This window comes from Schistocerca americana, chromosome 2 (assembly GCF_021461395.2).
Source record: "Schistocerca americana isolate TAMUIC-IGC-003095 chromosome 2, iqSchAmer2.1, whole genome shotgun sequence".
NCBI lineage: Eukaryota > Metazoa > Arthropoda > Insecta > Orthoptera > Acrididae > Schistocerca > Schistocerca americana.
In genome coordinates, this window is record NC_060120.1 from 356,298,191 (window position 1) to 356,324,681 (window position 26,491).

A 26,491-nucleotide genomic window follows, 5' to 3' on the forward strand; every position below is an offset into this window, starting at 1 on the left:
ATACATGGGACATTCGATTTTCATAATTGATAGGGAATTCAGTATTCCAAGATCTACAGTGTCAAGAGTGTGCTGAGAATACCAAATTCCAAGAATTACCACTCACCACGAACAATCCAATGGCTGAAGGCCCACACTTAATGAGCAAGAGCAGTGACGTTTGCATAGAGTTGTCAGTGCTAACAGACATGAGACACTACACAAAATAAATACAGAAATCAATACGGGCACACAACAAATGTACCCATTAGGACAGTGCAGTGAAATTTGGTGTTAACGGCCTGCACCAGATGACTGATGCGAGTGCCTTTGCTAACAGTATGACATGGCCTGCAGCACCTCTCTGGGGTTTTCACCATATTGGTTGAATCTCAGACGACTGGAAAACTGTGGCCTGGTCAGATGAGTCCTGAATTTTGTTGGTAAGAACTGGTGGTGCAAACCCCTTGAAGCCATGCACCCAAGTTGTCAACAAGGTACTGGGCAAACTATTGATGGCTCCAGAATGGTGTGGTCTGTGTTTACATGTAATGGACTGGGTCCTGTGGTACAACTGTACTGATCACTTACTGGAAATATTATGTTTGGCTACTTGGAGACCATTTGCAGCCATTCATAGACTTCATGTTCCCAAACAAAGACAGAATTTTTATGCATGACAATGCGCTATGTCACTGAGGCACAACTGTTCACAATTGGTTTGAAGAACATTCTCGACAATTTGAGCAAATGATTTGGCCATCTAGATCACCTGACATGAATTCCATCAAACATTTGCATGACATAATTGAGCGGTCAGTTTGTGTGCAAAATCCTGCACCGGCAACACTTTTCAGTTGAGAACAGCTATAGAGGCAGATTGGCTCAGTATTTCTGCAGGTGACATCCAATGACTTTCTGAGTTCATGCCACATTGAGTTGCTGCACTATGCTGGGCAATAGGAAGTCTGATATGATATTAAGAGCTATCCTTTGACTTTTGTCACCTCAGATAAGAAGATATATATTTCATTTTGTGAAGTGCATAATTATATATTTCTAAACATTTAAAGAAAGTTGACAATTTTTCCACCACTTTGCAATCTTATCAACATCAGACTGAATATTTGTGCAGATATTTTTCCAACAGTACTTCATTACATATAAATGCATCACCTGCAAAATGTCTTAATTTACTATTTATATTTTAATTAAGAACGAGCTTGCAAATTGTGCTTATGATTTTGCATCAGCTGTAGCATATTTCAGAACAAATGAAAATTTGTGCTGGACCAGGACTCAAACACGGATTTCCAGTGTGTCATGAGTAGTCATCTTAATCACTCTGGATATCTGAGCACACTTCCAGGAGCACCCAAAATATCTCCAATGTGGTGGTGTCTGCTGTGTCTGCTCATATTGCCTTGCTATGGTATGAAATACTGAAGTTCATTGTCTGAGACATTGCACTGAGAATCAAGAACTGCATTCATTTAAGAATGAACTAACAAAATGTGATTATGGTTCTACATCAACAGTAGAATATTTCAGAACAAATGAAAATTTGGGCTGGACTGAGACTCAGATCCAGAGTTCCCACATTTTATGAGTGTTCACCTTAACTAATTTGGCTATCCAAGCACTGCAGCTATTTCACAGCATAGCAAGGCGATGATGAGAGAAAACATGTGTCTCACCCTGCATGGGAATCATGATAATATGGTGTGAGCACAAGGGAGAGTAGCCGCCAGGACAAATGGAGATTTGGATCACTCCTGGAAGCATTCTGAAATGTTCTATGGCTGATATGGAAACATAATCAAAATTTGTGAGTTCACTCTTAAGTGAACAAGACTGTTGATCATTAACAGTATCTGAGACACTGTACCGCAGCATTAACATTTTCTGTCATATCATTAATATACAACTTGAACGGCAAAAATTCCAACACACTTCCCTGGGACACACCTGAAATCACTTCACAGTTGTCGATGACTCTCATTCCCAAGATAATAGCCTGTGCCCTCCCTACCAAGAAAACGACAATCCAGTCACAAATATTGTTTAATCCCCTATGTGATTGCAGTTTTAATAAAAAAATATAGTTCTGGTACTGAGTCAAAAGCTTTTCCAAAGTAAGAGATACCTATCTATCTGATAGCCTTAATTTATGGTCTTCAGGGTGTCATATGACAAAAATGCAAGTTGGGTTTCACATGATCAATGTTCTTAGGATGCATATTAGTTGGCATGGAGGATGTCATTACATTTGAGATATTCCCTTCTATCTGAGTTTTAGAATCAAGAATGAGATTTTCACTCTGCACTCCCCCAGGCTGTGGCTAAGCCATGTCTCCGCAGTATCCTTTCTTTCAGGAGTGCTAGTTCTGCAAAGTTCCCAGGAGAGCTTCTGTAAAGTTTGGAAGGTAGGAGATGAGATACTGGCAGAAGTAAAGCTGTGAGGACCGGGCGTGAGTCGTGCTTCGGTAGCTCAGATGGTAGAGCACTTGCCTGCGAAAGGCAAAGGTCCCGAGTTCGAGTCTCGGTCGGGCACACAGTTTTAATCTGCCAGGAAGTTTGAGTTTTAGAATGTTCTAAGCTTCTACAAGAAATGGAATTCATATATGTTTGACAGTAGTTTTGTGGATCCCTTCTATTGCCCTTCTTGCAAATGGCTTGTCACCTGTCCTTTATTTCAACCAGTGGACGCAGTTTTCTAATTTGAGGGATCTTTGGTATATTATGGTTAAAAATGTGGCTGATTTTCCCAAAAATTCAGTGTAGAATCTGACAGGGATTCCACTGGGCCTTCAAGCTTTATTCAATTTTGATGATTACAATTACTTCTTAACACTACTGATAGTATCATCTATTCCACTCATCTTTGCAAAGGTGTGAGAATTAAGGGTAGCATTACTGTTTGAAAATGGTGTTTAATATTTATGACAGATTGAGGTGGCACACCGGACTTGCATTCAAGAGGACTACAGGTCAAATCCTTGTCTGGCCATCCAGATTAGGTTTTCTGTGATTTCCCTAAATAGCTCAAGGCGAATGTCAGGATGGTTTCATAGAAAGGGCAAGGCCAATTTCCTTCACCAGCCTTCCCTGATCCAGGCTTGCCATGTCTCTAATGACCTCATTGTTGATGAATATTAAACAATAACCTTGCATCCTTTCTTCAGTATTTCTGCTTTTGCTTTGCTACCCTTATTTTCATTTCCTGACTTGTCCATGAGGTCTGAACACTAACTTTGATGCCACTAACTGCATTTACAAAGAAACAATATTATGGAAAGGAAAGGTGCTACTCATCATATAGCAGAGATGCTGAGTCGCAGATAGGCATGACAGAATGACTCTCACAATTAAAGCTTTTGGCCTTTAAGGCCTTCGTCAACAATAGGCGACACACACACACACACACACACACACACACACTCACTCACGCAAACACAACTCACACACATGACTGTAGTCTCAGACAACTGAAATCACACTGCGAGCAGCAGAACCAGTGCATGATGGGGGTGGTGACTGGGAGGGGGTAAGGAGGAGGCTGGAGCAGGGAGGGGAAGGGATAGCATCCAGCCCCTTCACTCCCAGTCTTTGTATTTCTCTCCTTTTCCACTACTCCCTCCCCCCCCCCCCTCCGGCTAACCTGCAGCTCTTCGCTGTCCGCGAGCCCCACCACTATCCCTCCCCCTCCCTGCCCCAGCCTCCTCCTTACCCCCATCCAGTCACCACTCCCATCATCCACTGGTGCTGATGCTTGCAGTGTGGTTTCAGTTACCTAAGACTGCAGTCATGTGTATGTGTGTGTGTGTGTGTGGGGGGGGGGGGGGGGGGGGGCATCTATTGTCGATGAAGGCCTTTATGGCCAAAACCTTTAATTGTGGGAGTCTTTTTGTTGTGCCTATCTACGGCTCAGCATGTCTGTTACATGGTGAGTAGCAACTTTCCTTTTCATAATATTGTTACATTCCATCCTGGATTTTCCATTGTTTGATTTAGAAAGAAACATATTTCTTTGGGTTTTGTGAAAGATCATTCAATATTCTGCTGTGGTAGTTGTTGGAGGATTCAAGCATTGTTTAATGTTCTTCACTGAGCACCTCTCTATCATGCTACAATTTGTTTTACATCTACTATGTTGTACTTTCTGTTTCTTTAGAAGTTTCTTTATAGTGACTGTATACCATAGACGGCCTTCCCATCTCAAACTGTCCTGCTAGGTACATATCTACCCAGCGCATATTCAATTATTCTTATAAACTTCGACCATACTTCTTCTGCATCCTCTGGTCCAGAGGTAAATGTGTCAATGTACAGGATGGCGAGATGGGGAATATTCTGTATAATACTTTAGAGTGATTTTTTTGTCATGTTTTTTGACTATGCATCCAGCATAAGTTCCCTCAAGTACCTGGTAGAACTCTGGCATCAGCAGACACTGTTCTTTCTGGTATTTTGATGACAAAACCAGCCACACTCACCACCATGGCTAGCCAATAGGAAGCAGGGAAGAAGTGTCACATAGCGGTTCTACATGCTCCTTGGAGTTCAGTGCCCAGGATGCTCCCTCCCTTATGTTTCAGCCTTCATACTGAGTGGATGGATTATGCCATCTGTCTTTGCCTCTGTTCTTGACTGGCCACCAGATAATTCAGACGAAAAATTTTTTCCTCTACCTTTCTGTTCCTTGATCCATTACAATTGCCTACTCTGGCAGACGGCCTCACATTCCAGCCTTATTGATCCATATCTACCCTGTCAGAATATAGGGAGCTTTTATTTGGCAAACCTCACACACACGTCCTCATCCAACACGAGTAGGTATCTATGTCTACATATGTACTCCACAAGGCACTGTGGCAGAGGGTACCCTGTACAATTACTACTCATTTTGTTTCCTGTTCTACTCACAAAATGAGCAAATGAAAAATGACTTTCTATATGCCTCTGTATGAACCATAGTTCCTCATATTTATCTTTGCAGTCCTTACATGAAATGTATGTTGGCAGCTATACAATCGCACTGCAGTCAGCCTCAAATGCTGGTCCTGTAAATTTCGTGAATAGTGTTCCTTGAAAAAAATTTCGCCTTCCCTCCAGGGATTTCCACTTGAGTTCAATAAATATTTCTGTATTACTAGCATGGTGTTCAAATCTGTTGGAAAAAATCCAGCCACCTCCCTCAGAATTACTTCAATGTCTTCTGCAATCTGACCTGGTGCAGATCCCAAACTCTTGAGGAGTACTCGAGAATAGGTGACACATGCATCCTATATGCAGTTTCCTCTACAGATGACCCACACTTTCCCAAAATTCTCCCAATAAACCAAAATCATCCATATACCATCCATAAACAATCCTCACATGCTCATTACATTTCATATGCATTAAGCGTAGATGACACATTAGTAACTGATGGGCATAGTGTGGTAAATCCTTTTAACAAGTACTTTATATCCATTACTGATAGAATACTTCACCAAAAGAAATAACTTCCACAATAAAATCTTTAAAAACAAAGCATTCTAGTGGTTATGATGAAATATCAACAAAGTTAATTAAGGCATGTACTTGTGAGCTTAGTACAATTCTAAGTTACTTGTGTAACCAGTCAGTTATAACTGAGACATTTCCTGACTGGCTAAAATATGCAGATGTTAAGCCTCTATTCAAGAAAGAGGATAAAGAGATACCATCAAACTACAGTTTGATTTCACTTTTGCCAGCATTCTCAAAAATTTTAGAAAAAGTAATGTACAGGCAGCTTCTCAACCATCTGACCACAAATAACATATTATCAAGAACACAGTTTGGATTTCTGAAGGGTTCTGATATTGAGAAGGCTATTTACACCTACAGTGAAAATGCACTTAATTCATTAAATAACAAATTACAAGCAGTAGGTATTTTCTGTGATTTGTCAAAGGCATTTGACTGTCTGAACCACAACATCCTTTTAAATAAATTAGAATTCTATGGTGTCACAGGCGGTGCTGCAAAATGGTTCAAGTCATACCTCGCTAACAGGAAACAAAGGGTGTCAGTGCAGGGGACTAGTGAATTAAGTCATCAGTCATCATCAGAATGGGAAGAAATTACATGTGGTGTCCCACAAGGATCCATTGCTTTTTCTAGTGTACATTAATGATCTCTCATCAGTTACACTGCCAGAAGCAGAGTTCGTTTTGTTTGCAGATGATACAAGTATTGCAAAAAATAGTATGTCGAGTGTAGTTCTAGAAAGATCTGCTAATGATATTTTCATGGATATTAATAAATGGTTTAAAGCCAACTCACTGACATTAAACTTTGAAAAGACTCACTACATGCAATTCAGAACCTGTAAGAGGTTTCCACCCAGCATATGCATAAAGTATGAAGAAGAGCAGATAGAAGAGATTGACAGTCTTAAATTCCTGGGATTACAGCTTGATAATAAATTCAGTTGGGAGGAGCACACCACAGAATGGCAGAAACGCCTTAACAAATCTGTATTTGCAATTCGAGTGTTAGCTGACATAGGCGACATAAAAATGAAAAACCTTGCATACTTTGCCTACTTTCATTCCGTAATGTCATATGGTATAATATTTTGGGGTAACTCTTCAAGTCAAACAAAAGTTTTCAGAGTCCAAAAGCATGTAATATGTATTATTTGTGGAGTAAATTCACGGACGATCTGTAGAAACCTCTTCAAAGAACTGGGTATACTAACTACTGCCTCTCAGTATACTTACTCCTTAATGAAATGGTTCAAATGGCTCTGAGCACTATGGGACTTAACATCTTAGGTCATCTGTCCCCTAGAACTTAGAACTACTTAAACCTTACTAACCTAAGGACATCACACACATCCATGCCTGAGGCAGGATTCGAACCTGCGACCGTAGGTTCCGGACTGCAGTGCCTAGAACCGCACGGCCACCGCGGCCGACACTCCTTAATGAAATTTGTCCTAAATAATATATCTCTTTTTCCAACAAACAGCTCAGTTCATACATACAATACCAGGTACAAAAATGGTCTGCACAAGGACTTAAAAGCACTTACTTTAGTTCAAAAAGGGGTTCACTACTCAGGAACACTCATCTTCAATAATTTGCCAGCAAACGTAAAAAATTTAGTTACAAATAAAGATCATTTTAAAAGGGGCCTGAAAGACTTACTAGTGGCCAACTCCTTCTACTCCATTGCCGAATTTTTTAATAGAAACAAATGATGTATTGTATATATTCATACATATTGACATGTTCCACATCCACGAGGATCTCCACACCATGGATCTATGGAATGAAAAACTAATCTAATGTACTCTAATCTCTAATCTGCAACATTATGCCCAGATATTTAAATGACATGACTATGTTAAGCAGCACACTACTAATACTGTATTTGAAAACTATGAGTTTATTTTTTCTGCTCATCTGCATTAACTTACATTTTTGTACTTTTAGAGCTGGCAGCCATTCATCACACAAACTAGAAACTTTATTTAAGTTATCTTGTCTCCTCCTACAGTCACTCAACGATGACAACTTTCCATACACCTCAGAAAACTCAGCAAACAACAGCTGATTGCTGCACACCCTGTCTCCCAGATCACTTATGTATAAAGAAAATGAAGTGGTCCTATCACACTTCCCTGGAGCACTCCTGATGAAACACTTGTCTCTGATGAACAGTTGTCATCAAGATATACGCACTGGATTTTATTAATTAAGAAGTCTTCAGGGCACTCACATATCTGGGAATCTATTCAATATCATTATATCTCTGTTAACAATCTTCAGTGAGGCACTGTGTCAAATGTTTTTCAGAAATCAAGAGATATGGAATCTGCCTGCTGTCATTCATCTATGGTTCACATTATATCGTGTGAGAAAAGGGCAAACTAAGTTTTGCACGACTGTTGCTTTCTAAAACCATACTGATTTGTGGAAGGCCACTCACATATCTGGGAATCTATTCAATATGATTATATCTCTGTTAACAATCTTCAGTGAGGCACTGTGTCAAATGTTTTTCAGAAATCAAGAGATATGGAATCTGCCTGCTGTCATTCATCCATGGTTCACATTATATCGTGTGAGAAAAGGGCAAACTAAGTTTTGCACGACTGTTGCTTTCTAAAACCATACTGATTTGTGGAAGGCCACTCACATATCTGGGAATCTATTCAATATGATTATATCTCTGTTAACAATCTTCAGTGAGGCACTGTGTCAAATGTTTTTCAGAAATCAAGAGATATGGAATCTGCCTGCTGTCATTCATCCATGGTTCACATTATATCGTGTGAGAAAATAGCAAACTAAGTTTTGCACGACTGTTGCTTTCTAAAACCATACTGATTTGTGGAAGCAGCTTTCCCATACCAACGAAATTTATTATATTTGAACTTAGAATGTTGTTGTTGTGGTCTTCAGTCCAGAGACTGATTTGATGCAGCTCTCCATGCTACTCTGTCCTGTGCAAGCCTCTTCATCTCTGAATAACTACTGCAACCTACATCCTTCTAAATCTGCTTAGTGTGTCCATCTCTTGGTCTCCCTCTACGATGTTCACCCTCCATGTTTCCCTCCAATACTAAATTGTCGATCCCTTGATGCCTCAGAACGTGTCCTACCAATCAATCCATTCTTCTAGTCAAGTTGTGCCACAAATTCCTCTTCTCCCCAATTCTATTCAGTACCTCCTCGTTAGGTATGCAATCTACCCATATATGTACACCTTAGAATATGTTCAAGAATTCGGCACCAAACTGATGTTGAGGATACTGATCTGTAATTTTATGGATCTGTTCTTTTACCCATCTTATATGCAGGAATCATCTGCACTTTTTCCCATTGCTTGGGACTTTGTGCTGGGTGAGAGATTTATGATAAATGTAGACTAAGTAAGGGGACAACTTCATAGAGCACTCTCTGCAAAAGCCAAACTGGGATTCCATCTAGATCTGGTGGCTCATTTGTTTTCAACTCTTTCAGTTGTTCCTCTATGTAAGTGATGCCTAATACTATGTCATCCATAAAGTAATCTGTGCAATGGTCAAACAACTGTATGTTTGTACACTTCTCCTACATAAATGATATCTTAAACATGAAATTTAAAACTTCAGCTTTCCTTTTGCTGTCTTCTACTGACGCACCAAACTGTGTAGATGACATAGACCTGCTTAGCAATTTTATATAGAACCAGAATTTTCTTGGGTTTTTGGCCAGATATTTTGCTAAGGTACAATGGTGATAGCTGTTGTATGTTTCGTGCATAGATCTTTTTATAGAAACATGAAGCTCTACTAACATTTGCCTGTTGTCATTTGCACATTCTCTTTTTAACCAAGAGGGCAACAGCCTTTGCTTCCTCAGCACTTTCTGAATTTTGTTGTTAAATAATGGTGGATCTTTTCCATCCTTAACCCACTTACTAGGCACATTCTTCTCCATATGATTTACAATCTATTTAATCTTTTCTCATAATTCCTCTATGTCCATCTTACTGGAACTCAGTGATGTCAATTCAGTGTCTAAGTGAGATACTAACAATTGCTTATCTACTCTTTCTAGCAGAATCACTCTCCCATCCTTTTGACCAATTTATCAACTTAAGTAACAACCATAGTCACTTTGATGACATCATGGTCACTAATTCCCATCTCTATGCTAACACTGTCAATAAGGTCATGCCTGTTTGTAGCTAGAAGGTGTAAAACATATGCACTGCATGAGGGCTGTCAAACTACGTACTCGAGACAGTTTTCTGAAAACATTTTCAGAAGTACTTCACAAGACTGTCCATCTGTAGCCCCTGCAATGAATACATAGATGTCCCAATCTGAACTTGATAGGTTAAAGTCACCTGCACGTAGTATTGTATGATCTGGATATTTATGCACTATTCACTGTAGACTTTGTTTGAATGACTAAAACTGTCACAGCAGAATTGCATGGTCAGTAAAAGCATCCAACAATTAACTTGATTTCATCTAGACCTTTTATATGTGACCAGATAACTTCACTGTCACACTCAATTTCAACCTAAATAGAGGCAATATTTTTGTCAACTGCAATGAACACGTCCCGTCCTACAGCATCTAATCTGTATTTATGATATTGTTCCATGACTTGCTAAGTATCTCAGAGCTTTCTACTTTTGAGTTTCAGGCAGCTCTTGAGCTCAAGAATAATTTGAATGCAAGAACTTTCCCAGAGGGCATTACATTTGGGAACTTTATTATGAATACTTCAACAATTTACTGATAAAATTTTGTCAGTTGAAGTGTCTTTACTTTGAACACAGTCTGATTTTTCCATCTGCATATCATCTTGGCAAGTGTTCATTGGAGTATCTTGAACTACCATGAGCCATGGTAAAAATTTCTGTTTTGAAGAGCATGCCACAGCGCGTTGTGTGAAGCAGTCGCCCTCCATTTCTGGCGGTGGCACCGCAGTGGCAATCACAGCTTTTGTGTCTCCCTCTGGTGGGAAAGGGGAAAGATAGTCTGTTACATGCATTTAAGGGGCGCTATTAGCTCACTAGGTGGTGAGTCTGGTCAGTTGGTCAGCCGGGTCAGTGTCTGTCTGTCATCTGGAGTGCTAGTATGTGTTAGGCAGGCAGTCTGCTCGAGTTTGTTCAGGCAGCCCGAAAGCTCATACTGTCAAAAAATTTGTTCTTTCTACCTCTGAATAAATTGTAACTTGATAGTTAGAGGGTGCTTTCTGACTATAATTTCAAATCTGTTTCTAAAAAAAAGATAAAGCAAATTCTTAAGAAAAGGTTTTGAAAGTAAATTCACGGTTCATACCACCTATGCTAGGAAATCCCATTTGCACTCCACAAGTACTCTGCTACCTGAGTATCTGCTTGATTTGTGTAGTTCACCCGTGACCTATCAAGGAGATTCCTACATTTCCCCTGAACAATTGTAAACTGTGCTTGCACCCCTAGTTTGAGACCTGCAGCCTTCACTACTCCCACCACTCACTTGTACGAATTAAGGTGGCCTCGGAACCCACGTGACATGCATCATTGGTGCCAACGTCAGCCACAACTTGCAGATGACTGCACTTTGCATGCTCAACAGCCATAGGCAAAGCCTCCCCCACATCTAGAATGAGAAATACCAAGGCCACCTCGGCTTTCTTTCCAGCCCCGAATGCTACCTCACTAAGGGGCTCCACAACAAGCCTAACATTAGAGTGCACAATAACTAGCAAACCTGTACCCATGTACACCTGTGAAGACCTCACTGAAGGAACAGCTACTTTTTCTCACAGGATGAGTAGGTGAAGCCAGATGGCCAGCCTCCATACCGGTCGGCCCTCCGCCTCGAGCAACACAAGTGCTTCACCACCTGCCACTGACCCTGCCAGGCAGATCCACGGCGTTGGGTACACCAGCTCCATCTGCATCTGCCCACAGCATGCATGCATCCTACTCATCCTAGCAAGACTAACTGAAGAAGTAAACTATAAAAACAGACAGAAACCTAGATAGCAACTTGCTGCCCTCCTGACATGCCACTAATGGATGCTGTTGCCTTAATGAAATATGCAGCTAGCTGCTCAGACTTTCTGAATTTACAGTTACAGTTAAAAAAATGTGACACTGAACCTCTTAACCTCCCTAGTACCACTGGGGTCAATTTGACACCATAAGCAAACTGGAAAATCATATCCTTCTTGTTTTCAAAGCTCTCTCCGCCCCCCTCACTACACAAATATATTGCTTTCTCTCTCTGAGTCAATTGCATCCAGTGTTGTTTCCTGTTCGAGCAGATGAACCCCCGTTTCATCACTTCTGACAATGATCAACAAAAAAAATGTCACTATCAGCCTCATCATGTACAAGCAATTCTGTACAGATGGTCCTTTATTGCTCTTTACGGTCTTCTGTTAGGCGGTGAGGAACCCAGAGGACGCACATCTCTGAGTACCCCAACTAGTGAACAAGCGCATAAGCACTACTGGTGGATGAGTGTGCCAGCACTACCAACAGACACTTCTAGCAAGGTGTTTGATTGCAACCCACTGATCACTTCAAATGAGAGTGTCCGCACATTCCAACCAACACTACAAGGGTCACAGCTGTGTGTGGCCGGCCAGCACACGGGAGATCGGGCAACCTCGTTGCTATGACAATAGACGCCTCACCCGATTACTCTCCGTGCTTTTGTTCACTTCCAGGTCTCTGCAAACATTCTGCCAAGTACCTACGAATATCTGTGACATTTGGGTTCTCCCCCAAAAGAATCTCAATGACGGCTCTCTGTTGGAATGCACCTCATTACAGACAACATTTGAAGGCTACCTATAGTGCTGCCACGTATCAGAACTTCATGAAATTCTATGGGCTAAAGCAGGCATACTCCACACTGTCCCACAACAAATTCTACATTTTTTCAACCGTAATTGGCAGAGAAAAAAAGCTGTTCCATTACTCACTTAATGCCCCCCTTAGTTGGTAACTCACGTGGTAAAACACTCCAACTTAAAAGTTTGTAGCCTGACTTTATGTGATCATTTGCCTTAAAATTCTTCCTTTAGGAAGAAAGGAAGTTTAGGATTTAATGTCACATTGACAATGAGGTCATCAGAGATGGAGCACAAGCTTGAACTGTTTGAAGGACAGGAAAGTAAATTGGCTATGCTGTTTCAAAGGAACCATCCGGCATTTGCCTGGAGCGATTCAGGCAAATCGTGAAAAAGGTAAATCTGGATTGTCAGATATGGGTTTGAAATATTTATTCACAGTTACCACTATTCAGATTATGTAAACACAAGTTAAAAAATTTGTATCATCAAAAGAAGAAATGAAAAAATGTGCAATTAATATTTCATACATCTTCACACATATTTTTACAAGACAGATAAATAATGATGGTTATCATTAAATTCATAAAATTTATACACAAATGTACTACCTCAAATATGGATCACTCATACTGGTTCAATAATGATACTAACCAAAAAAAATCTGCATAAAATTTTTCAATTTTATGACCTTTACCATTTTACTTGTGCAGCCTTTCATGTTTGTTGGTGTGACCACATAACGCATGAGAAATCACCATTGTGATAAAAAAAACTTTACCAAAACACTACAGTAAAAAAAAAAAATTAATGTTTATTCAGTAAGCTGCTACCAGACGAATTCCACTCGTAAGCTGATTGGTATGTTGATTTCATTGTAATGATATCTTGTGGTGACAGCGACCCCCCCACCAACAAGGACAACAGTGCTACTTCAAAGCATCAAGATTTCCAGAGATGACCACCAAGAACTTATGGCTATAGGCTGCAGTACCATCTAAGTTGTACAGGTTACCAAAAGTGCATAATAAAGGTACCCCATTACACATTATAGCCAAAACCCCATGGGTAAGTCCATTATTCCCAGTGGTGGTGAATCTGTTTATGAAATACTTTGAGGAAACAGCTGTGAACCCAACCACTTCGAAAGCAAACTATTTCTACCAGGATGTGGATGACATATTTGTAATATGGTCTCATAGAATGGAGAAGCTCAGTGAGTTTCTTCATCATTTGACCTCACACCACCCTAACATCAAATCCCCACATGAAACTGGAGAAAGAAAGTCTGATGCAATTCTTGGATGTTATGGTGAGGTGGAAGGTAGATGGGTCACTTGGGGTGCCACCATCTTGCTCAGAACAGTGGTGTCTTGAAGACCGTGATCATATGGCATGTACCCACTGACAAAGAGAGCTTGTCCTTTGAACTTCATCATCTATGAGAGGTTTTCCACAGAAATGGCTACTCCACGGCCCAAACTGAACACTACGGCAATCAGTTTCCAAGTAAAAGTAAGAAATAGAAGAGGACAAACGTAAGGCATTAGCAACATTGGCTAAGCAGGGACTGTCTCTGCAAAGATCAGCAGAAATATAAAGAAATTTAGTGTTAAATAGTGGCATTCCCAGTCACCAAAACAAGTAGCCTGCTTAGCAGTGCAAAGGACAATTTAGGCTTATAAAAGCCAGGTACATACAACATCCCTTGTGAGTGTAGCACAACATACATTGGTGAAAAAACCAGAACAGTACATGTTCATGTATAGAACACCAACTCCACACTAGGCTGAGACATCCCAGTACATCTGCAGTAGCTGAGGCCCCTCTGGAATATACGCTTTCCATAAAGTATGATGAGAGAAAAATCCTTGTGCAGACTCCCAGATTTTGGGACAGAATCATTAAGGATATGACTGAAATCAAACTGGGAAAAACCTGATCAGTAGGAATGCTGGCAACAAAGTCAGCAAGTCACGGGATATCATGCTCAAATCACTGTAGGAGCAATGGAACCTGCACTCAGTGAACAGGTTCATGACCACAAAAATGAAGGTAACGTTTCTTTGGCACCCACTCCATTGGTGGAAAAGACATTAGACACCATTAATCTGACCACAAGTGATCACAGTTGCTGACAAGGACTTGGACATGCACACAGACTTGGGCATGAATGGAACAAAAAAATGCTGGTAAACCTTCTGGGTTGTACGGTCATGGTCCATGAAAATTCTCAATTCCTATCTTTACGTTCAGAGTTGCACTGGACATCGTCAGAGGTGCTCGTGGTTTCATTGAGTCTTGCCAACTCTGAGGATGTCCAGCACAGCCTTGAACAAAACATAAGAACCGGAAAAATTTCATGGAGCATGACCATACAAAGCAGAAGGTTTATGTACAGGCAAGACGTCCAGTCATGAGAGAGTTTGTTGAATGAATGCTGGCTAGACCACAAGGGGTGAGTGGTTGGATGAGGAGTCAGCTATAAAGGGAGGAGCAGCTCTGACTACAGCTAAAATAAAGTTGAAATATATGATCATGTCACACATTCCTGATATGACTGCTTCTTCTAGCATCTATATGTTAGCAAATATCTGTTATTTTGGGTGATTAACTGGGTGAGAATGGCTAAACTGTAAATCAGAATGAATCATGGGAAACTCATAACATCATATCCTTTGTTTGCTGAGTGTGAGCTGTAAAATTATATTTCTATGCGGCTCTCCGCGTGGGGAACACTATACCAGAAACACCAAATACTCAGTTGCAGGATATGATACATAATATGAGGTGTTCAAAAAGTCTCTCCGCAATGCAGTATGATTGTTAGTCACGTGTGCTGTATGATTGTTCACCTGCCTGGGTTACGCACAACGATACTGCAGTGATATTCTGTACCCATTCATAGGAGAACTTGTGTTAAGTGAAATACTGAACGGCTATTTTCAACAAGATGATGCAACCGTGCATACAGCTCACATTTCAGTGTCACTGCTTGCTGATATTTTTGGTGATCACATAATTTCAAAGGGGCTTTGGCCTCCATGATAACCTGACCTAACACCACTTGACTTTTTCTTTTGGGGTACAGCAAAAGCAACGGTCTATAAAAAACCTCCAAAATCCATCAATGAACTGAAAACTGCAATATCCACTTTCACTGCTTCTATTATAGAAGAAATGTTAAAGCTTGTGTTTGGAAACATGATTAGATGAACTGAATTGTATATTCAACAACAAGGGGGACACTTTCAGAATTTAATGTGAAAATTTGTAAGTAAAAATGAATATTAAATAAATTAATAACTTGTATTTCACTGAGTTTCATTTCGGTATATGGCATACGGCATGCGGCATACGGCATATGGCATGAGTAGCTAACAATCATACGGCACTGAGGAGAGACTTTTTGAGCACCCCATATTAAAAGTCTGGGTACTTGATTTACCACTTGAATCCTTTGCATCTTCTCCCAGTGCCAATGTTTCAAAAGCTCACCGATCAGAACAGGTAGGTAGTGCTGCTGTTTAGCTGATCTTAATTTACATTAATTTATTTCTTCATTGTTCTTTCACTACTCACTACAGTCTTCATCCCTCTTGTTTTCTATTAATGTTGTGCATCATCTTTAGACATTACTGACAGTATTTGTGTTCTTTCACCAAAAAAAATCCATTATTTATGCTTTATCCCAAAATTACCTTGTATCCCATTGCCATCTCCCAGTGCCTCTATTTTTTGTAGTTTTTTCCTTTAATTTGTTTTGACTTTTAAGTCTCATCTTTTGACCACATTTTGCTCAATCATATTCTCATCTTTAACTTGCCAGTTTTATACACCTCATTACTACACTTTGAAATTTTAGTCTCATCTGCCAGTACATTACTCTCATACTTTCTTCCTTGACCATATGTTTCTCCTGATCTTGGCTGTGGAAGAACTCCTCCAACTCCCTGGGACTACTATACCTTACTTGTACCTTTCCTTTTTTTAATTTTTCTTTCTTTTTCTTTATTTTTTACACATTCTTGTCTTTCCATTCCTTCTGTACAGGGAAATGTTCCAATATTCAAAAACCTGTTCTTCGCTTGGCAGTTGCTACTCTTTTTCACTTTTTCTGTTCTACTGGTTGATAAATAGACAATTCATTTCTGTCTCACATGTTCTTTAACCTTTGTAATCTATGTGTTGTATCAGCATAGTCACTCAAACATGAGATACTTTGTTTGAATGTGTGAGTGTCACTAGTCTCTTATGTAGTAAATTCTGTTTATTAGGTTCTACATCAGGTTCTCTGTATGGCAATGGACAAGATGATTAAAAAAATAATAAGTTAAAGTGCTAGCTTCAAATCATCTGAAATTGCCAAACTAACTGCTTTGGAAACAGTGAATTTGCTGTTTTAATTGTAAAGTGCTAATCAATTGCTAATCTACATTTCCACCTATATGTACATATCTGGTGTTCAATCTGCAGTTAAAATGTTTTTACCAGTTGTATTCAACTTGTTTTCTGTTCTCGTTAAAACAGTATTCAATCTGCATTTAAAGCATTTTTACCTCCTATATTCAATTTGTTTTCTATTATCATTTTAAAAAACCGCAAGAAAAATAACAGTTCCTCGGTGTCTACTTACATACTCTCAGTATTTTAACTTTTATCAGTAGTTTTCTTAGGCTGAAGAAGGAAAGAAAATAACTGCAGAAACACTAGTAAATAACAGACTTAAAGTTTTATCAGTAAGTTTATGTGAGGATAGTTGTCTTTCTAATAGAGCCTCTTCAGCTGATTCATCTACTGCCACCTATAATGTCCATCATGAATTCAGCATTGTCTTTGACTCTGCTATATTGTCTGAAGTGAAATGAAATGAAATGTTAGCATTGCATGTTTGGCCAGGATACCCCCATCTGGGGTATTCAGGGACATGATGCAAGTCTTTTGGGTTGATGCTGCTTCGGTGACTTGTGCATCAATGATGAAGAGAACAACACAACATCCAGTCCCCAAACAGATTACATCTCCAACCCCCCCCCCCCCCCCCCTTTGCCCGGGGATTCAACAACTTGGGCCCCCCCTGTATGGCACTCAGACATGCTGACTATTCAGCTATGGAGGTGGACATTGTTTGAAGTTACCCAATCAGACAGAGACCCTAAATTCTCAAATGCTACTCAGAAATGGATTGTACAAGCATTTACAAAGAAATTGCTTTAACAGGTTAACTACACTTACCCAAAATTCTTCCAATGAATCAGTATCTGCCATACACTTTCCCTAAAATTAATATATGGCCATCCTACTTCATATCATCTCAAACATCTATTTTGAGTTATTTATATGTCCATGGTATGTAACTGATGCTGTAATAGAGCAAGCAGAGTTTGTAAACCATGATATAAAATTCAAATTGCATTATGTATGTTCATCATTAGTTACCAGCCACTGTGGCAAAGCAGATATTTTTGTGTGGCAAGAATTCAGTGCTTGCAATATGACTAATTCACAACTTATCATGAGAAGTTTTAACCCCAACAATTTTAGTGGGAAACTTTTGCAAAACACTATGGCTCTATGTGCTCTGTTTACATCCGAAATTTCATTTAACACTATGAAGGTATTAATTGCCCACTCCGTTTTCAGTGACTGCTCCATGCTTTCATAACCTACATGTAACAGGAAAACAGATTTCCCTATGAAAACACAGCAAATATATGGACATTAACAAACACATGAATTGTGGCAGACAATGGACAGGATGAATCTGCATGGAACAAAATGAAATGACAGGATTTAATTGTAGATCTGCTTTCAAATATTACAAGTGAGTTCAGTGTGCTGAATACTAATATAGAGAGCATCTATTAGTGGGGTGGCATCTTTTTTCTTGTGTATCGTGTAAACCATTTACTTCTTGTGCATCACTTACTTATGTGAAATCCTTCAGCTTAATCACATTGCCAGCAGGGGAAGAGAGCAGGTCTATGAAACAACATTCTGAATATTGTTATAATCATTGTATGTGTCTGCTTGTAATTACATTTAAACTTTCTAGTAATGCAGTAATTAGTTACATAATGTACAATATGTTATAGTTCATACAACATAAGACACTGATAAAATAATAGGGTGTAGAGATAAGTACAAGTTTTATTTAGATTTTCATCAGTCAGACTAACTGCATTATCACTTTTTCAAAGGTTAACATGTTGCAAAAACAGTCAGGTATTTTTTTCCATTATCTTGCAAGATGGTTCAATAAGTTGTATTAACTACTAATTATTGTTTGTTTTTCTTCCATTTTTTCTGACAGCTGACAATCAATCAAGAGAAGAACTCAAGAGATGACTAATTGAATATAATGCAAACCAGTTGTTGTAACATGATGAATCTCTTCAGAAGAGTTGTAATTTTATTATGAATGTAAGAGCTATCCATCAAATACATTAATGATTAGTACTAAATCATGTAAAGAGAAGCAAAGCCTGGATGTTCCCATACTGCATGCTGGTCTTGGCAACAAAGCCTTGTGAACTACATAGGGGAAAAAATATATTTTCATGCACCAACATGGCTTCAAAGAAAATAAATCGACACAAACTGCTCCTTTTCCCTTTGTAGCCCTAATAGAAGTAGCCCAAATATAATCTGAAAAGTACTTCGCCATTAAAAATCATTTGGTGTTATAGATCACACCACTCTGTTGAGTAAACAGGAACATTTGGGAGTTAGGCGACCACCTATCAGTGAAAGAACCTTGTTTCTGTAGACCAGAAAACAGGTAACTGAGTAGTATAGCTCCCAGTTATTTTGAAGAATAAAATCTAAAACATAGTGTCCCACAAAGCTCCACTTTAGAAATTCTTCCTACTTTTTATAAATTATTTATACCCAGTCAGCTCCTATCATAAATATATTAAATTTACATATGGCAGCAATGTACTGATCAAATATATCAAATATAGATGTAGCCTACTGAAGATTTCCAGGGTGAAATTCAGAAGTGCAGCTCACACACTGAAAAATGCTTTTTTGCAAATGACCTTATACTAAATAGACAAAAACTCTTTCAGTCTCTTGCTAAATACAGAACATCCACACAGTAGCACCAACTATTTAGTAAAACACTTTAAAATGCACAACTCACAAAATATCTTTGAATATGGATTCAAGATGATCTAAGATGCAACAAACATGCACAACAAATAAGTAAATCAAATTTCATTTGCTGTTACAGTGTGCAAGCCAAAAAACAAAAAAACAAAAAAAAAATTGTAAAAAAAGCATGCTTTACTCAAGAAGAGTCATTGCTGCAATATAGTATTATCTTCTGGGGACACTCAAGCACCAGTAAATTGTAAGAATCATGGAATCTGTAATGTCACAAATCTCTTGCTAACCTATTTTTAGTAAATTAAAAATTCTTTATTTCAATGAAAGGCAGACGAATAAGACAGGAAACTTTGCTAGCTTTTCAATGACTCCTTTTTCAAACTGAGTACACACACATACACACCCACACACCCACATATAGCACCCAAATGGAATCAATAGCTCAGCTATACCCAGAAGCACACCATCAAAGAAAAATTTTGTTTCCTTCAATACAAGGAAAAAGCAGGATATGTTCATTCATCACACACACCTAATACTGAGACAAAATGTATCTCTGGAAAATAGAAAAAGGTTGTTTCATTTAGAGTTACAAAAAGAGATACAGAATAATATAAAACATCTGTAAAAAATTACTCTGCTGAAATGTTTCTATATAGTATAAGAATTACTTGCAACATGAAGGTAAAATTTAAATTTTACATGACTTAAGCTTAAACAGAAATAGAATATTTTAAAACAAAATAAAAACAGAAAAATATCTTGTTAATATAACATAAATATGAAATTACTGTGTGATGTTAATGTGTGAAATGTATGAAATGCACTGTTGAACTGTAAGAGAACTTCATATGTTGCTAATAAATGCAGTGTTTGCTTTCCCTCTTTATCTGATCATATCATGCCATGTCACCACAGTAATCCACATCACATTCATCACCACATCATTTTGTATTATCCATAATATCACAATGTTGACTTGTCCTATGTTGTACTGTACCTCTTGTCTGCACATTATTTATGGAATAATAAAATACAGCTACAATCATCTTATCAGTCACACAAATGAAATACATTCTCACAATGCCTTCCAGACTTTATCATGTTTCCTGTACATACATACACACATTAATCCTTGTTCCATAGATAGTGAATATGCCATTTCGTAATGATGTGGAACATGTCACTTTAACACAAGTTGTCTTTACACAAAACAGTAATTTTTTTTTTTTTACAGTTACTACTTCATACCTAAGAATTCATCTATTGAGTAGAAGGAGTTGTCATTCAGAAATTCTTTTAATTTGCTTTTAAATGTTGGATGGCTATCTGTCAGACTTTTTATACTATTTGGCAAACGACCAAAGATTTTTGTGGCAGCATAACTCATCCCTTTCTGTACCAAAGTGTGATTTAATCCAGAATAGTGAATGTCATCCTTTCTTCTAGTGTTTTAGCTATACAATTTACTGTAATTTTTGATTTGGGATGGGTTATTAATGACAAATTTCATAAGTGAATATAAGTACTGTGAAGTACTGTGAATATCCAGAGTTCCTTAAATAAATGTCTGCAAGGTGATCTTGGGTGGGCTCCAGCTATTATTCTGATTACACACTTTGTGCAATGAATACTTTCTCTCTTAATGACGAATTGCCCCAAAATATGATGCCATATGAAAGCAGTGAATGAAAATAGGCATAGTAGGCTAATTTACTGATATTTTTATCACCAAAATTTTCAATAACCCTAATAGCATAAGTAGCTGAACATAACCGTTTCAGCAGATCATCAATGTGTTTCTTCCAATTCAATATCTCATCAATGCACACACCCAGAAATGTTGAGTATTCTGCCTTAGCAACAGACTTCCGTTCATGGTCTATATTTATCAATGGTGTTATGCCATTTACAGTACAGAACTGTATAAACAATGTTTTGTCAAAATTAGTGATAGTCCATTTGCAGAGAACCACTTAATAATTTTCTGAAAGGCATTGTTTACAATTTCCTCAGCTGATTCTTGCTTCTTGGATGTAATTACTATACTCGTATCACAAGCAAAGAGAACTAGCTTTGCATCTTCATAAATATAGAGTGGCAAGTCGTTAATATAAATTAAGAACAATAAGGGACTCAAGACTGAACCCTGTGGGACACCATTCTTGATACCTCCCCAATTAGAGGACTCTTTTGGTTTTTGCAGACTATCTGGACTGTTCATTTCACCCTTCTGCATTCTTCCAGTTAAGTATGAATTACACCATTTGTGCACTGTCCCACTCATACCACAATACTTACGCTTATCTATAAGACTTTCATGATTCTCACAATCAAAAGCCTTTGAGAGATCACAAAATATCCCACTGGGTGATGTTCAGTTATTTAATGCATTTCATATTTGATCAGTGAAAGCATATACAGCATTATCTGTTGCAAAGCCTTTCTGAAAACCAAATTGACTTTTTGTTAGTACTTCATTTTTACAAACATGTGATGCTACTCTTGAATAGATTACTTTTTCAAGAATTTTGGATAATTCTGTCAGAAGTTAGATCCATCCCCTTTTTATACAATGGTCTAACAATATCATATTTGAGTTTATCTGGAAAAATGCCCTGTTTCAATGAGCTACTACATTTGTGGCTGAGAATCCTACTTATTTGTTGGGAACAAGCTTTTAGTACTCTGTGGGAAGTGCCATCAATTCCATGTGAGCTTTTACTTTTGAGTGAATTTATTATTTTCCTAATTTCAGTAGGAGAGGTGGGTTGAATTTCAATTTTATCAAATTGCGTAGGTACTACCTCTTCCACATACTGCCTTGCATTTTCTAATGAATAACTGGATCCTATTTTCTCTACAACACTTAAAAATGGTTATTAAAAAATGTTTTCTACTTCTGACTTCTTGTTAACAAACTTTTCGTTGTGTTTGACAGAAATAAAGATTTCCTGTGTTCTCAGTTGCCCTGTTTCCCTTTTCAAATTATTCCAAAATGTTTTAATTTTATTGTCAGATGTGCTAATCTCAGACATAATGCACTTACTTCTCGACTTTTTAATAACTTTTTTTAATATAGTGCAGTAGTTTTTATAATGTTTCACTGTTTTGGGATCATTACTCTTCCTAGCTATAAGATACATTTTCCATTTCTGTTTACAAGATATTTTTATCCTTTTAGTAAGCCATGGCTTTTTAGATGGTTTCTTGCAATTATATTTCACTGTTTTCTTAGGGAAACTGTTTTCAAATATACTCACAAAGGTGTCATGAAATAGGTTAAATTTTATATTAGCATCATGTTCACTGTACAGCTCATCCCAGTCTAACTGTTGCAAGCTTTCCCTAAAATTTTGAATAGTTAAATCATTAATGGGACACACTATTTTGGAGGACTGTTTTGCATTACTTTATGGAGCTATATCATATACTGTAACTAGCTGTGCATCATGATCAGACAAACCATTCTTAACAGGAAAAGTTTTTATTTGATTAAATTTATCTGTGTCTATGAAAATGTTATCTATCAGTGTGCTGCTTTTCTGTACCACCCAAGTAGGAAAATCAATAACTGATGTCAATTTGGAGAAAAAAAAAGTGATACTTCAAGGGCAAGCTTTCTATCAGACTCTTTCAGAAAATCTATGTTGAAATCCCCACAAACAATAATTTGCTTTCCTTTGTCTGACAGGTAGCACAACAAAGAATCCAAGTTTTTCAAAAATAGCTAAAAATTTCCAGTGGTGACCTATACAAGGCTCCAGTGCCATTATTTAGTTTATGCTCATGTGCAAATGCTTCTATACATTGTTCTACACAAAATTTTTTAGTTTCCAAATTTTTCACACTATGACTGATTTTTAACATATATGGCAACTCCTCCTCCCTCCATAGTGTCTCTACTTACATGTGCTGAAAGCTCATATCCACCTACATTTACCATTTCCATACCTGTGACTATATGATGTTCAGACAGGCATAGTACCATCTGTTCCACCCTCAGTTTCTAAATCTTCTAAACAAATGAGAAGCTCATCTTCTTTGTTTTTTAGTCCCCTGATATTCTGATGCAATATATTAACATTATTTCTCACTGTGCTTTTATGTGAATCTTGTGACATACTAACATTATTTTTCACTGTACTGTTATGAGAATCTTGTAATATCTTCACAGCTCTAGTACCTGCCTGTCTGAACTTCTCATTAAGCTTAATTTCAATCAATGTAGGATGACTGGACACTGATCTTAGCCTAAAAAAGTATTCCCATGAGTTTCAGTGCCCCCTTAAAGATTTTGCTATCATCCCAAAAAGTTTACCCTTCCATTTCCTGTTGAGATGCAGGCCACGTCTTGTGAAGTCCCACCTACCAATACCACCAACAGGAACCAAACCTATGCCTGACAGAGTAGCCACCTGAAGCTCCCTATTGACCCTCCTGACAGATGTGTTCAGTTGGGGCCGGTCATACTGCATGAAAGCAGGAACCAAGCCAACATTTGTATGGTTTGTTGCATATGCTATTTTTACCAAGTCACACTCAATATTGTAGCTCTGATACCTATCAATACTGTTTCCTGCTCCAGCCACTACCACAATATGATCCTGTTTTGTGAAACCCTTGCACAATGATCCTACATCCTCTATCACTTGGCTAAGACATGCACTGAGCTTGAAAATACTTGTGATCTGGTATCTGTCACCTAATTTTTCCTGCAAGATCTGACCCACACCTCTTCCATGGCTACTACCTAACACTGTACTGATGCTAAACTCAAGAAAGCTGATTTACATCTTGTAAATTTCAAAATATTTGAGAAGTGAAAGTTAAAAGCTCTCCAACATTCAGCTCAATTTGTCACGCAAATAATTATGATCATATACACAGTTAAAATAATCAGCAAACTTTGAATGGTTCCATAAATTGGTAATATTTATTACCAGACACACAGATGCAACTTGTACTGATGTTCAGAGCCTAAGGAATTATCAGCTTTTAGTATTTTAGTTACATATTTGCCGAATAGCTTTACTCTTACATGCCTATTGCATTTGCTGTTTATTGTTTTATGCAGAATGTTATTATTGCCTTTTTATATTTACTAGTTGAAGTTACACTTGATGTTTGTCTCTTCTGACCTTATCTTTCCAATATTTTCACAACATGCTGAGGGAGCATAAAATTACTTGGGAAAGAATAACTAGAACTTACATATGTATTTTTGAATCCTGCCATTTATTACCAGACACACAGATGTAACTGGTACTGACATTCGGAGCCCAAGATACTACTACAAGCTTTTAATATTTTAGTTACCTATTTGCTGAATAGCTTAACAACTTACTGTCTGAACTGATGCTGCTGTATGAGGAACCATGTGTTTCATCAAGTATATGTGACATTTGCCATGCAGGTTCCTTGCCAAGCAACCAGTATGTCCTCATCTCTCCTTTTCCCTTGAAACAAGCAGAAACTCATTTTAAAGTGCAAATAAGCATTATGATAATGACTGAATGATATTAAAAAAATGCCAGCCCTTAGGAATAGTTTCAAGAATGGACTTTTATAAGTACAGTTTACAGGCACAAACTGCTCTTACACTGTGAATAAACATTGTGATAAAGAAGGAGTGATACAAAATATGCCAACACTTAAGAGTTGTTTCATGAATGGACTTATACAATGAGTACAGCTTATAAGCATATACCACAGCTGCAGCTATATACATTCAATCTGGGTAGTGCCAATTGGCTTGATTACTTTTTTGGTTATTTTTCTTAAAACTACAGGTTATTATCAACAGTTAGAAGATTAGTGAAGATTTTTCCATTATTATTAAGTAATTTAATAAATAAAATTACCCTTCCAATACAGTAATAACTTAGTGTGTATCAGTGGTTTGGTACAAGTCTTACAATTGGATGCCACTTTGGTGACTTGCATGGCCCTACGATATGCCAGTTACCTAACCAGGACAGAGGACCTACAGTTTACTGTGGACTCTGAACCATGTGTAATTCCTGGCAACTCCTCACATTCTTGAGGGGTGGAGGCTAGGTTAAAACAAAAACTGAAAAATCCTTGGTCTGACTGGAATTCAATCATGTGACCTCTTGGTTTCCAGACAAGCACTTTACTGCTAGACCACCAGGCGTAACTGCCTTCCAATGATTCCATATCCTTGAACAAAAATCGCTGAAGATTAATTTTATTTCTTATACTACTTCATAATATAAGGAATTCACATACCCTCTACTATCTTAATTAAATATGGACCAATATTTTTAAAAAAAGAAAAAAATCAAGCCCAGCAGTAAGTCAACTAGAACTGCACAATTGTCTCATGTGCAAATAATCTGTTGCAAAAATAATCTTGGAGCAGTTCAATAACCAGCAAAGACATGACATTTCAACAGGTGAATGTTGATTGTGCAATGATTTGTTAGACTTAATGACAGCATGAGCAGCAACACACTGCAGTGTGGTCTCAGCTTTCTGAGACTGCAGATGTGTGTGCAAGTTGTGTTTATGTGAGTGTATGTGTGTGCATGTGTGTCTACTGCTGACAAAGGCCTTAATAGCCGAAAGCTTCATTGTGTGTGTGTGGGGGGGGGGGGGGGGGGGGGGGGGGGGGGGGGAATCATTTTATTGTGCCTATTGCGACTCAGAATCTCCGCTATATGGTGAGTAGCAACTTTCCTTCTCTGGTATTGTTACATTCCATCCTGGATTTTCCATTGTTTGAACTTTTCTGTTTTGCGTAGTAGTTTGTCTCCAATAAAATAGTTTAAATCCAATTTATGTGAGATGAATTTGTGTATTTTAAAATTTTAATTCCAGTTCTACACTTCTCCATTATATTAGTGTGGTGTTAGACTCAGGAGAATGATTTGATGGAGCTCTCTGCACTATTATATCATATGTCAGCCTCTTCATCTCTGACTAACTACTGCAACCTATATCCATTTGAAGTATTCACCCCTTGCTCTCCCTCTACAATTGCCCCCCCCCCCCCCCCCCCCCCCCCCCCCCATACACACACATTTCCATCCACTACCAAAATTCCTTCA

At 38.2% G+C, this 26,491-nt stretch overlaps 1 protein-coding gene across 1 annotated transcript in view; it reads right to left on the reverse strand.

Annotated features, from left to right (window-relative positions):
* The window catches only part of LOC124594011 (guanylate cyclase 32E-like), a 491,656-nt gene that overhangs the window by 72,992 nt on the left and 392,173 nt on the right, over positions 1–26,491 (reverse strand). Inside the window, exon 20 of the mRNA XM_047132363.1 lies at positions 24,766–24,877. Within this exon, the coding sequence (XP_046988319.1) occupies positions 24,766–24,877 (112 nt within the window). The remainder of the gene's footprint in view (positions 1–24,765; positions 24,878–26,491) is intronic.